The sequence below is a fragment of the Lissotriton helveticus genome, chromosome 4_1, assembly GCF_964261635.1.
Source record: "Lissotriton helveticus chromosome 4_1, aLisHel1.1, whole genome shotgun sequence".
In the NCBI taxonomy this organism is placed as follows: domain Eukaryota; kingdom Metazoa; phylum Chordata; class Amphibia; order Caudata; family Salamandridae; genus Lissotriton; species Lissotriton helveticus.
Genome location: NC_136063.1, coordinates 1427922728 through 1427937452, shown reverse-complemented (window position 1 = coordinate 1427937452; position 14725 = coordinate 1427922728). Strand labels below are relative to the sequence as shown.

Genomic DNA, 14725 nt, shown 5'->3' with positions numbered 1-14725 from the left:
ATTATTCTGGCTGGTGGTTTTGTGCTGTAATTTCCTAGCTCCTGTAAATAAACTGGCAGTGACGTGGGTATGTTGGCCAGGATACTGCAGCCATATACACAACAATGAACGGGTCCTCACAAGGCAATTATACATGGAATCCGACCTATAACTCTTATTGCAATTTTACAATATTCTCCCCTTCTTTTAATTGCAATAGGGGTAGAGAGTGCAACGTGTCTTGCCAATTTAAAAAGCCCAAATCCCAATTACGACAGTCTCAAAGAAAACAGCCAACAATAGTGTATACTACTGTAAAGAAAAATGTGCAGAGGCAAGATGACCCCTCACGGGCGAACCACCATCGGGATACCTGATAGGTACTCACCAGATATGCCCTGTTCTCATCATCGGCGGTCATCGGTGAATGTGTTCAAAAACAAGATGTGAGCGCAGTGAAAACCAAAAAATGTAATTAAAATGCATTGCCTTTCACAACTTGAAATAGAGGAAACTCATACATAAAAAGACCTGTTGGCCGGTAGGAGACACCTGGGCCCTGCATGGTCTTGACGTTGGTGTGTTCAACAACTTTGCAGTGGTTAAATACTATAGCCCTGAAGAAATTGCCTATAAAGTTGTGAAAGGCAATGAAACATGTCGGCGTGGTTTAATTGGTATGCATGTCTAGCAACCAACCCTGCTTTTTAAACGGGTAGGTAGCACAAAATCAAAGAATAAAGTAGTAGTAATCGTGCACGCCTATGCATTTTAATTACATTTTTTGTTTTTGGTTTTCACTACACTCACATCTTGTTTTTGAACATCTTGCCTGTGCACATTTTTCTTTACAGTAGTATTGCAATTAAAAGAAGGGAGAATATTGTAAAATTGCAATAAGAGTTATACGTCGGATTCCATGTATAACTGCCTTGTGAGGACCCGGTCATTGTTGTGTATATGACTATATGAGTGGAGGGCGACTCGGGTTCTAACTTTTTCCCTCTGTGCTCCTTGTTGAATACAGGATACTGCAGCAACAAGCTGGACTCTTAAAGCACATTCCTGGCTTACGTATGCGCGGGTTGTTGGAGACCAGTTCCTTCCCATGGACTGACGGGGTTTTTTCAATTCGTCTTCTGAAGCACCAGGTAGGAATGCGGTGCCAGGGGGTGATATACCTGGGCTGGTTGGCAAGGACATTCTACTAATAGTTGTATTCTTTACCTCTTAGATCAAAGCTTATCAGGGCTTTTGGAACGGGCCGTACTTCTGACAGAATGTTTTAGGATTAACATGAAAGCTTGTGTGGGGGTTTACTTAGAAAAGGACAGGGCTTGTACCTGTTCACGCTATCTCCAGGTAGGATTTCCCTGCAGGGTATGGTTTTCATTTTCCCACTTGCTAGTAAGAGGACCACCATTAAACATGTGAACTTACTATCTTTTAGTTACAAGCCATTCTGGGCTCCACAGTAGAGGGACCTCCACGGGATTTACCTGCTTACCTACAGCTTTGCACTCTACTATCGAATATAATACATTGCGAGATCATTCTCTAATACAGGTTTGTGGAACTGTTTTAGACATGAATAAAGTTAAAACAAACTGTAATTTCGTAAATATCTGCAGTTGTGAGTCATTCTCCTCCTCTTGCCTAGGTATTAGAGCACGCTAACACCAGTTGTTGAGAAAGGTGTCGCTATCACTTTATAAATTCCATGCGGGTCAGTATTTACTTAAACTAGCTTATGGGGGCTGTAAGGACTACATGTCAAAAATAGTGATTCTTTTTATGTTATGTCAGTTACAGACACAGTGTGTATCCCTCTTCATAATGTAGATACAGACATAACTTTGGTGCAGGCTTCCATATACATTGGAATTTGGAATCTTCAGGCTGTGAGGCCTTATGCAGGTCGGCCCTATAACATGTCTTACAGGGAGGATTGTCCATTAATTTAACCACTGATATCGTAATGTTATGGGCCGTATTTTTATAGATATTTACCTTAATTGCTTAGGTACAGGAACTCGTGGAAACAAAGGCGGGTCGCACAAATCACGATCCATAGGACCTTAATGCTGTAGCGCCTCCCCCAGTGCCTTGAGACCCTCGCGGGTATGTAGTGCGCTTTACAAATGATTGATTGATTGAATGCTGCACACTTTGACTCGGTAACCATTGAAAACCTAGAGGACGAAGCTCTCTTTACTTGATCTGGGCTCCCTCGGAGAATCAGATCATCTCCCATTAAACTGCCATATTGATTTTGGCTGTCTACTGTGTTGGTATTGGCCTCATGTTCACCTTTTAAAATGTTCTTCCGTCTGTTCATTGTATTTCTCGCAGATTTTGTGGGTCCTTCCATACATCCGGTACACTGTTCTACGGTGATGCCGGGTAAATATACTAATGTATCTTAGGTATGAATGGATCCAGACATGGTTCTTTTCCACTTAGCATGCCTATTCCTGCTAAAACAGATCTGAGACACACTATCTTTGGGGACTTAGGATTTTCTTTGCTAACTTATTATTCATCTTCCACACTTTTCTCATCTTTGTACTTAACAATGTTCACAGAAGCACGACGATGGTGTTTTCTTCTCTTTGGGGGTCTCTTTGGTTAATAAAAACTACATCACGGAATGTCTTTCTCGCACGTATGGCACTTGCATTGGAGTCATTAGCTGCTATGGATCTTACCCGAGATGGCATTGCATTAATGATATATTTGTTAATTGTACTTTCTATTGTACATTGAAAGATTTTAATTGCATCTAAATGATTCGCAGCCTTGAAAAAGTCCTGCTGGAAGAAGCACGTGTCGGCTGCCAGTGTGTTTTTGTATTTGTACATTTGAGAACAAGAAGGAAAGAAAAGAAATATCTGATGGACTCCCTCTGACTACTATATATGCTACTATCTAGTCTATGCTTTTTTGGGACTGATTCTGTGTGCCTCGGCATTTGTGTATGTTGTTTGTGAACTCGACAGGGTCATTTTTCCCATACAGTTTGTTTTTGCCTCTGAGGGTGGAGGGAGACTTGCTTGTTTGGAGAGCACCACACTGCACTTTACAGGAATGTTAATTCTTGCCCTACTCACTACTAAGATGTGCATTCACAATTTGGCATTGCCACCTATGTGGTAATGTGAAATGACTTGAATGCAATTGGGGTTTATGTCAAGTATATTCAACAGATCTTTAGAGAGGAAGGTTATATTATACACTGGAGTAGACTTGACTATGCCAATAGGAATGAACAAGGGGATTTAATGAGCACACCATTCCATGCGTTTTTCGGGTTTTCTGGGATAGTTCTTTTGGAGAAAGGGTTAATTTTAGGAAGATAATGGAGGAGAGATGGGCGAGGTGGTCCTTGATGAGTTTCAGTTGAATGTCTTGCCCTTCACAGAAGGATTTAGTCAGGAAAATAAATGTCATTTGTTCATGTGAAGGTGGTGGAAGATAAGGGGGTTGTGCAGAGTCTGGTGGAGGATTTGGGATAGCATGATTTAATGTGTTGAAGGACTCCTGATCAATTAGAATTTGGACTAAAAAGCCCTCTGGATGTGCACCACATATTGGTCGCTCTGCTTGGGAGGTTGTATGACTTTACAATGCATGCCATTACCCCGCATGCTGTTACAATGCATACCTTTACCCCGACTTGTTGTCGGGGTGCGTTGGAAGTTGAAATAGTATAATTTACTATTCCATCTCCAGTGTTTGCAACAGCAGGGAAGGTGTTGGAGGTAAATCCAACATCTTCTACCCCCTGCAACAAGCCTTTCCCATTGTAACGACATGCAGGGTAATGGCATGCATTGTAACACATCCGTTGTAAAGGCTGTTTCCCGCTTGGGAGCACAATGTTATATTTTGAGGGTTCTCAATATTTTTAACAGTGAATTTTGGTTAATGCTAGTGGTGGTGACAAGCTTGGGAAACATGAGGTTTTGTCTTCTATTCTGATAGTTACAGGAAGGTACGAGGAGGGTATTTCTTCAATCAGTGTATCTCCCCGCTTTGTCGGGCCCTTTGCTCAGGAGTGCCAGCGTGCACAGAAGGATTATTGCTGTGTAGGACAGATCAACCGTGCAGTCTGTTAACAGAAAGAAGCGTGCATACCGTAGTAAAATTAGAAACACTGTTTGGAGGATGGGTACTAGGTTTTATGGTAACACCATGAACTGTCCTCAGGATATAAGGGGGATATATTGAAAATATGTATCCTAATTTGGTCGTGGATGATAACATGATCAATGAATTTGAAATACCTGCTGCGAGAAGAGTTCACCTTGGCAGACAGGGAGAAGGCATGATCACTCTTATGGAGTTAAGTGAAGGCTAGAGTGTAAGGAAGTGGAGCATCACCTCCAGCAAGACAATCACTGCGTAGAATCACCACAATTGAGGATATAAAACTTTATAAATAAATAAATGAATTCAACATTCTTTTTATTTTACCTGTGAGGAGTCCATCATGTCTGTCTCGAGAAGATGGCAATCTGTCTACTACTGTTTCTGGCACAGTCCCCGGTATTGGCTCATCCTCAAACCCAACTCCACTGTCCAGGGTTCCTTTAGATATGGCTGATCCATCTCTTGGGGTGGGAGCAACATTTTTCTCAGATTTGTCAAATTTACCCTGAAAAGAAGAAAAAAATGGATATAAGTGTTTATTAAACAACGCAAAATAGAAACAACTGATATAGATTTTCCCCTTCGTAGCTAAGGGTGACAACTATGCCATTTTACAGCCTCTTCCAGGGTCTACATACAATTCTTCACTTTCCCGAACATCATCCTTGTTGTGATTTTTGTTGTTGCCCCAATTCCCTCTTTCTACTGTGGCTTAAATTCCAGTGGCACCGGCACAGGTAAGAAGGGTGGCGTGTTCTCCTACGGTGAAATTCAGGAATGAGAGGCGAACACTGTTGGACAAATTGGGTGAGACTATGGTGACATTCACACCGGGCAGCCAATAATAGGATGCTATTGCAAACGGACCAGTTGCTTGTTTTCTTATATTTTTGACCCTGCGTTACTGTTGTAACTGTGGAGGAAGGGACAACCTCTGGAGTTAACAGAGTTATGTATTCCTGATCCTGAATATGTTGTGAAGCACTGTCGAGATATTGGTTTGCCTTGCCAAAGATTACTTTAATTATAATGCTTGGTGCCGATGCATTTTGTTATCAATAAAAACTGTTAAATAAAAAGAAGGGTGGTGTGGGGAAGTCAACATACCACAGGATAAGTTAAATAAAAAATAAAAAAATAAAACCACTCACCTTGCGCTTGCCGCATTGCTGGTAATACGGCGACCGCAAGCTAAGTGGTATTATTTTTTTTAATTTAATTTCACTTATCCCGTCGTAGGCCGACTTTGCTTCCCCATCGCTCTTACCAGTGCCAGCTGCCACAGTTAAATTTCCCAAGAGAAGATTTGTAAATTTGATACAATGCCACAGCTATGGATTTGAATATGCAATGTGTGTATTGCACACCCATTCCAAGAACAAAGCATCAGAATACTTGGTCCAAGATGTAAGACGAGGAAAGCGGGAGGTGTAAGATTAATAGCTAGCAATCGCTATGGTTGCAAATGGTGGTAGAAAGCTGGTGAAACGATTGACGAGTTTGTCAAAAGACTTGATACGCTCATCAACATTGTAAGTTCAATTAATAAAATGATGAAGAAGGCATACGTCTCAGAGTCATAGATGGTTGACTATCCGATTCATTCCGACTATGAATGCTGAGAGAAACGTTCAGTCTAGAGTGAGTACTCATGGTTGCAAGAGCCGAATAACATGCAGACCAACAAGCTGCTCACATGGAGGCCGGAGGAGCCCAGAGTAATTCAGCGATGAACATCAAAAGTAAGCAGAGACACAAGGTTGATGGCCACAAAGTGATATCTCCAAAGAAAAAGGAACTGTGCTTCGGATGCAGATTTTCTTTTCCACATAAAGGTAAATGTCATGCAATTGGACAAATATGCAAGGGTTGTGGGAAAGAGAACTCTTTTGTGATGGTTTGCAAAGCGAAGGTAAAACAAGGTACAGCACGTGGAGAAAACAAATAGACGCCTGAACATTCCAGAAGCGACGTTCTACTTACGTCCACAAGGCCAAGCGTCCACATCAGTTGAGGGAAATGGAAACTAAACAAAGTCTATTGTCATCTAAATCTTCATCCAAATATTCTTTAATGACATTGTCAAGTGACAGTGAAGAAGATGGATTTGCGAAGTTGATGTCAACTAAAGATCAACGTGTGCATGTCGGATTGACCGCATGCAAGGAAGAATGCAAGTCAAAGAAAGATCGACAAGTGAAGTCACAAAACTCATGTAGACACTGTCTTAAAATCACGCTAAAAGTGAATGGTTGTTCCATACCTTTTATCATAGACAGTGTCGGGTCGATAAACATCATGCCTTAGGAGAAGTACAATGAGCTGTCCAGTGCCCCGTCTCACACCATTAAAGAGCAAAGTGTATACATGGGCTGCCTCAATGCCATTAAAAAATCAAGGTTCATTTGTAGCAACCGGTGCCCTGTCTTACACCGTCCAAGAGCAAAGTGTATACATGGGCTACCTCAATGTCATTAAGAGTCAAAGTTCATTTGTAGCAACCATGAAGCACAAAAAGACGAAAGTACAAGTACCAATTCCTGTACTTCAAGGCACGTCAGCAAGTATTTATTTACTCAGTTTCAGTATTGCTGCTGAAATGGGACTGATATTTGTAAATTACAACATAAATGCTTATCATGAAATAGCGCACCAGTTTCCATCATTGGTTCATGGATTAGAAGAACCTAAGACAATGAAGTGCAACTGCATATTAATTAGGACATTCGTCCTGTTGCTCAGCAAAATGGTCGTATTGCATTTCATTTACAGGAAGCTGTAAAAAAGAACTTGAGATATTACTAAAGCATGATATAATTGAGCGATCTACTGGTCCAACACCATGGGTTTCACCCATAGTGGTATTGCATTAAAAGGACAGTAAAGAAGCTTTATGCATTTGTGTTGATAGACATCAAACTAACAAGGCAATTAAAAGAGAACGACATCCAGGTCCACACATTGCCGATATGCTCACACAGCTGAATGGTACCAAAGTCTTCTTTTGCCTTGATCTGAACAAAGGATATCATCAATTGGAAATAGAAGAAAATTGCAGTTATATTACAACCTTTTCTACCCATATTGATTTGTTCAGATATTAAAGATTACATTTTACATGTCATCAGACCTGTTTCAAGACGTAATTTGCTCACATCCCCATCACAACTGGCTCACATCCCCATTACAAAATAGTCACTGTTTTTAAAACATTGTGTGAAATGAAATGGGTTTTAACATTTTAATACAGGAGTGTTACCCACTTATCATAAAGGAAGCTGAATCTCCACGTCAAAAAGCAGAGACGTTTCAAGGCATGAGCAAAGTTGGCAATTGCCCTGGGCCCTCACCAACTTAGGGCACTCTCAGGAAAATGAACTTCCTCTTTATCTAGCTTGTCTCTGCCTATTACCGTATCACAGCCACTGTCATCTTCTGCCTACGTCTACCTCTGAGTTTCTCTCGCTATGCCCAGTAGTATCCTAAGGACGGTAGGGGGCACTGGAAAGACATTGTTCAAGAATATTTGTGCGATTCCCGTTTCTGAGAGTTTGTTTGTCACTAGGTGGTCTTCAAATAGCAGAAAATGGTCAGCAAAACTGCAAACAGTGGGTTCTTGCTCGTGGCTTCAAAAATTCTTAAGAGGACAGTGTGAAAAAAAGGTTTGTGCTGCAAAAGACGAAGATCTGTTTTTGCTATCTATGATTTTTAATGTCCATTGTAAAAATGTACATGCATTTTAAACTGTTCCTTCTTTGTACCTATTCTGAAACACACTCTACAGCGAAGGGCTATCAATCAAGTGGTAAAAGCACAATAATAAAATGAAACAATGAAATATATACAAATATAATTCCGTAGCTGATGAGGGGATCAGAAGCTGAAAACAACAACATGGGATAAATCGAGAACATGCTAAAAGTCGATTTAAACTCATCATCTTCCTTTCAGAGCTACTAAAGTAACTAAGGTGGAGTAGGAAGGTCTATCTAAAACATGCTTGACGTCCTTAGTAGTTCTTGCTCTTCACTGGTGGAAGGGGCAATTACATGATTGACTAGTTTTTGGTAAGGATATAGGCTGTGTTATCTTGCTGATCTGCCGGATTTTGGAGACTTGTTTTGGAGCGCCGGAATGTAACTTAATATTTAAATTTAAATATTTACAGTTTAATTTAAATATTTAAGACACCTGTGTAGGAAATGTAGTTAATCATTTTGTGAGCTTCACAAAGTTTTTGAGGGTTTTCAAAAATGCAGAAGAAAAATCAGCAAAATTCCGTTTTGGAGAGTAAAATGATTTTAGAGGAAGAATTCTGCTGCGATAACAATATTTTGCAGGTAATTTTGCCTGTCCAGAAAAATGTAAAACTCTAGTTACTGAATTAAAATTTCTTGTTGCTCTAGTTTGTTATGCTGTATTAGTTGCTATTTTATCAAGCACATCAGATGTCATTATAATGGTTCATTTGGGCTGAAAGACTGAAGTACAAGAATAATAATGGCTGCAGCAGAGTTTATGATTACACTAAAGAAAAGAGAATTTTTTACCCTTTACAAGACAATTAGTCATCTTGGATCGACTTCGGATGAAGTGGGATAGACTCCAGAATTCGGAGGCCTGCACAGAAAAGGCTAGGCCACTCAAGTGTGCCTATCTGCTGTCATGGCTAGCCACACATTTCAAAATAACAACTCGAGCACAAAAACGTTATACTACAAAAATATGGTAGCCAGGATATCTACTACCTAAATAGCATGAAGATAAGTAGATATAGGTTGGTGTTGAAGTAGTGTTCTTAACTCAACATCTATATACCTAGATACGTAAATATTGGCATAGTACATAGATATGGAATTAAATATAGTAAATCTAAAATTTCTAAAAGTACACCAAAATCCACACGAAAGTACATCAAATTGCATGTCATATAAAAGGGGAGGCCGAGTCGACCACCACCATTTAGTGAAAAGTCGAAACTGCTTGATAATAATACCAAGCTTGTACTTAGTACATTAAAAAAGCTGAATTTTCTCCTGGTGCTTTAATTGATTTTCATTCATTTTATGTAGTTGATTTGTAGAGCCTTTTGTGTCACCTTGTAGTCACTTTGGAGCACATCCGCTATACAGAAGAGCTACAGAAACAACCACATGGGTAATCTGAGTTCAGTGGGGGAGAAGCAGTTCTCTACCTGGCATTCTTTAATAGATGACCCAAGGGGAGACTGTCAGCTCTATTAGCGGCTGAACAGTTCTGCTCAGATTTCTAAAATGGAGATAATTTGGGTGTTGCTCTTCAGCAGGGGTCCAGGGTGGTCTGGGACACTATACTCCCACTCCTGCACCATTGTATCTTTGCCATATAAGATAGCATTGAGAAATCAGGTGAGAACTAGAAAAGCAGTGGAATGAAGGATCTTGGTGGGAATGTAATGCGGAGCCATCTTTGCCAACATCCTGCACCTTTTTTCCGGTTGTCTTTGTGAACAATACAAAGCATCTTGAAGTTCATCCTGGACTGTAGTAGGATTAGTGAAGTACTTTCAGAGTTGGTTTGACATGGTTATGATTCTATTGGTTTAAACACTTACTGGCAACCTGGTTTTGTTGCGCAAGCAACTAAATTCGTTTTATTTATTTGTTTGTTTACTTACCGCTGTGCAGCAGTTTTCCGGAGTTTGCTACCCTTCACCCTGCCCCTCCCCCGCCCCACATCAGTGCCCGGCAGCACTCCCACCACAGGCTGCTACTGTAACTATTACAGAGGTAGTGGTAAACAAAAAGTCAGCACAAATTCAGGTGCAGTGGTTCAGAAGTATTATACTGTAATGCAACAATTATATAGCACCTACTACCCCTCTGAAGGGCACTTTAGTGCTTCACTATATGGGTAGTGTGCTACACCATGTAGGGTGTGTGTTTGAAAAGTGTGTTGTCTTTGTTTTTGTCATGTGTGGAAAGTGTTTAAATGTTGTGGGTGATGATTATTGAGGTGCAGTTTTCGTGTCATAACAAACATCACTTAGCAATGTTATGGATGAAGAAGTGTGAGGAGAGAATCATGCAGTTTATGGTTTTAGGTGAGCTGGCAGCTTTGAACAGTTCTGCAGATCCCTTAATGGTATTCCTTATGATCATAGTCGACATAGCTCATTACTGCACTGGGATGTACATTCTGAAATATTTTATTTAACGTTTACGGTCATGAACAGGCATAAGATGAAGTAAGACATTGTGGAGATACCTGTTGGGTTGGACTTTTATAATATCATCCCATATTTGACTGTGATTGTGAAATGTCAAGAAGCGGTCATAGCATGTAGCTCGTTGGGACCGGCAGTGGTGGACTAAATTTAAATCCTTCATTGGACAGCGGAATGTGTAAGATTTGTTTAGTTATTCTATGATTGATCAGTTGGTGATGGGAGGTTCGTTGCTGAGGACTGGAAAAGTACTGCGTGATAGACATGACCCATAGCAGTTTTGTCTTATGTAAGTGTGAGAGTGTCAAGCAAGTATAGGGAACGTATTGTGCTGTCTATAGGAACTAGAATTGACTGACTGACAGCTGAGTGTTACAGCATTAGCATTTGTGCGGAGCAAGAGGGTTATATATTGCACTCTGTTGCAATTGCATTTGTATAGTTCTTACTATCCCTGATGAGGTGCTGAAGTGCGTTATGCCAGGAAGAACAATAACCCAGTACCCAACGTTAGTGTGTTTTTTTTAGCGGTTATTGTTGATTATTGAGATTTGTGTTGTGCATCTAAGGAAAACATTTCATGCATTTACTTCAATTTCTAAGAGGAAGATTAAATTAATAGAAATCAGGTGTGAACTTTAGAGGGAGGGAGTGTGTGAATGGATGTATGACATTACAACGCATGCTTTTACCACACATGCCTTTACAACGCAGTTTTTACAACGCATGCCATTACAACGCATAGCGCTTTGGGGTGCTGGATAGGGTATACTTTAATTTACTATTCCAACTCCAGTCCCCGTGGATAGTAGAGAAGGTGTTGGATAATAAATTAAATCTATTCCCTATCCTAGAGCGCCCCCCAGCGCAATGCGTTGTAATGGTTTGCGTTGTAAAAGTTGCGATGTAAAAGCACTGCGTGGTAAAAGTTGCGTTGTAAAGGATGTTTCCCGTGTGAATTCATGCAAATAGTTGTGGTATTAACAGATTAGCTACAGGAGATTAGATATTTTGTTAGATTGTAGGGGTATGACTTTTAAAGGAAAAATCTCTGAGATGGGATGTTGGCAATTTTCAAAAATACAATAATAGCGAATAAGGCAAATGTGCATGTGTCTTGGAGTAGGCTGTATTCAGAGAGAGGAGGACTGTAGAGGATGAAAGTAAGGGGAAGTTCATTTGAAAGAAAAATGGAGAGGCAGTAATCGGAAATTTAATGTCAAAGTCAATTACTATGGGATTACAGAGGAGGCTTTTTGATATTGAATGCAATCTTAGTGTAACAAACTGTATCAAGGAACACATTCTTTTCATGTGCGATACTGCTATATTAGGTGCTTTTGAAAAACACTAGAATCAGGTTAACTGTTCACCCCCTGAAAAGTTGCTGCTAAACCACTATTTCAGCAAGAACATCACATCAGCTAGAGAGTTAGAACAATATAGTAATGACTGGACAGATCTGAGATAATTAAGTAAATGTAATGAGGGATAAGTGATGACTGACCATTTTGTATTTTGCTACCATCGATTACCTCTTGACTCAAACCCTGCAAAGATGAGATGGTTAAAGAGTTCTAGTAAATTCCCCAAATTAAAAAAAATATGAAAGCACACGCTTTATTTTCTAGGTTCACGTGGGTCAAATGTAGTAATTTATGTGCCATAAACAAGCATCTCATCACATCAAACCATTAAGCACTTTGTAGGAATGGGGTTGTTTTCCAGAACATATTTAGAGATGCAATTTAGAGATGCAGGTTGACACCCTTTCCACAGCATTGATATCATAATAGAATGTAGGGTTAGTGTAAAAAATTACTTCTAGACTTTTGACTTTATGAGAAATGCTAGGTGCAGGTCCTAGGCTGAGGGCTAGCATGGTAGAGGCTGACTCCTACCCTTGCATTAGGATTTCAGATTTGGCTCTGTTCAAGCACAGACCCCTTCCTCTAATCCGGTGATAGATATTATCTGGTGGTGTTAGCTTGGTCGTCACTGTAGTTCTTTGTAGAATTGTGTGTTAATTTACATTGTAAGAAGCACCAGATCTTGTTCCAGCACCAGAGGGTGTATGAGGATTAATATTCATATTTCAAAGAGCTCAAACAGGATCAAGGCATTTTGCATTCATCAATGGTCATGAGCATCTCCTTTCTCACGCTAGGGGCTAGAAGGCACATGTGACATTTAACAGAGCTTCTACATATATAAAGTAACAGGGCTGAATTTACCAAGATTGGATCCAAATCTCACTCTACATGAAAACAAGTTGTTAAAAACCATGATGAAGAATACATTAATTGTAAATGATTGAGAAGATGCGGTATTTTGTTCTAGATTTAATTGCTTTTCTTTTATATCAAATGATATTGTATGTATGTAATAACAGTATGATTGTTGGCTTTGAACTCCTGCCCACATTTCAATCGATCCAAATATATGGACTACAATAATCACAAGGAACTCTGCAGTGTTGTGGGCACACAACTCAATCAGCTTTCTTAATGTATGTGCGCAATATTTTCTATAGAGATACATTCTACTCTATAGGACGTCTTGCCACATAGTATTTCCTGTAAAGGTATAGGGGTACATTATATCTGGCTAGCCAATGAGATGTTGATGGCATGGTTTATATTTCACAGAGGAGTACAGCTGGTTGAAAGTTGAGTGAAGTCACCTTGTCATTTTTAGATATTACCTTTATCCTTCCCTGCCTGCCTCAATTCACTTTGTTTTCCTTCCAGCTAATCGGGTGCTATTATCTGCTGGGGAAAGAGCTAGTCGGAATGAGTGATTTGGGATTCAATGGGTTTTTTTGCAAAAGGGAATCATAGGTGATGACAAGGGGCAAGACCCCTCCACCTGCTTCAGTGAAATGCCTAAACAAACTAGTAAGCTTTTCAAGAACTAATGCAAGATTATCAACCCAGATCCAGAGATGCTATTCAGCAACCATGTGAAAGCTTCCTCAAATACAATATACCAGATCAGGGCACCTATAACCAACAGCATAAAATCATTATCATACTTGCTCCTACCTCCCCTCTCCTTCTCCAATACACTGTTTCCCTTCTAGCTGCTGGGCATAGAGGAAATCTTGAAGACGGCAGTTACGCCCAAGGCATTTATCATCCCATCATAATCCTGCACAGCAACTGACCTTAGAAAGTTCTTCAAAACCATGGTCCTTGACTTGACTAAGCTTTGAAATGTGTTCCTCAGACATGATTCCAAAACGTCTCCAACCTTTGTTAACCACATCGCTGCTTGAGAGTTTCCCCTGCTGTGCTCGACAGCAATAAAAACGGGTGTGGTCATGACGAGCTCAGCTCGTCATGAGCACACGAGCACTGTGCTGCTCGTCATGAGCATGGAAGGGGTTAATTACCCTCTCCTGCAAAACAACTCTAACCAAAATAAATTTCAGATTTAAGGCCAATCTAAAACCGTAGCAAAATCCGAATTTTGAAGTTGCAAAACAGCTCCAAAAACATAGAGATACGAGTCTTTTACCTGACTGATACTTTTGGACTAAGCTTACTTTTGGATTAAGCGTGAGATGGCACTGGTGAACATTAAAGAAGGCTTTGTGTCAACAGTTAATTAGGGATCATCAGAAGGATTGGTATTTGTGGGCTCTTAGCGGCATAAGAGAAGGTTGATTTTACAATGCTGCTGAGCTGTGTGTGGGTGTGCGTAGGGATATCAGGCGTAGTCTTGCAATTGATTCACTAATTTATCTTTTTTTTAGTTGTCTTTTTTCAAAAACATACAATCAAACTCGACCCTGCTTCATATAAATGGCTGTAAACACGCACCTAGCACATCAAAAAAGGGGGAGAGTAGAGGTAGGAGAAATGGGACTCGTCCTCCACAAATTTATCAAATAACCAAAAGAGAGTCCCTTCTGTCAAAGCAAGCAAGTCAGGTTTTCAGTAAGGGAGTAGCCTTGACGAAGGTTTGACTACAGGCGTCCCTTCCACTCCTCGAAGGACTCATGAGGCCCAGTAATGGTCTATTATCATGATTTTTGAGATTTAAACAGACCAATCAGGTGCTGTATAAACTTTAATTTCTGTATATTTTTGCTTATCATTACATTTTATTTAGTTGAATAGAAATTTAGGAGGGGGAGCATTCTTTCTCCTTTGGGGTCCTGAAGAAAAGCCTTGGGGTTGGGCTTGAAACTAGTTGACCAACCAGGGAAGCAGCAGGTTTTTCACCCGAGCATTTTCCACGTGTCCCCAGATTTTAGCATATCAACTAGGGGAGTAAAATAACGTGTTTTTTGTACCACTATCTTGATATTTTTTATGTTTTCTCCTACAGTTTAACCCCCTCCATCTCAAAGAACCACATAGGTGTGTAGGTGTACAGGAACAC

At 40.2% G+C, this 14725-nt stretch overlaps 1 protein-coding gene across 1 annotated transcript in view; it reads right to left on the bottom strand.

Moving 5' to 3' along the window:
* Positions 1-14725, bottom strand: part of STMND1 (stathmin domain containing 1) — a 90091-nt gene that overhangs the window by 59704 nt on the left and 15662 nt on the right. The window contains exon 2 of the mRNA XM_078687965.1: positions 4456-4636. Coding sequence (XP_078544091.1) covers positions 4456-4636 — 181 coding nt within the window. The remainder of the gene's footprint in view (positions 1-4455; positions 4637-14725) is intronic.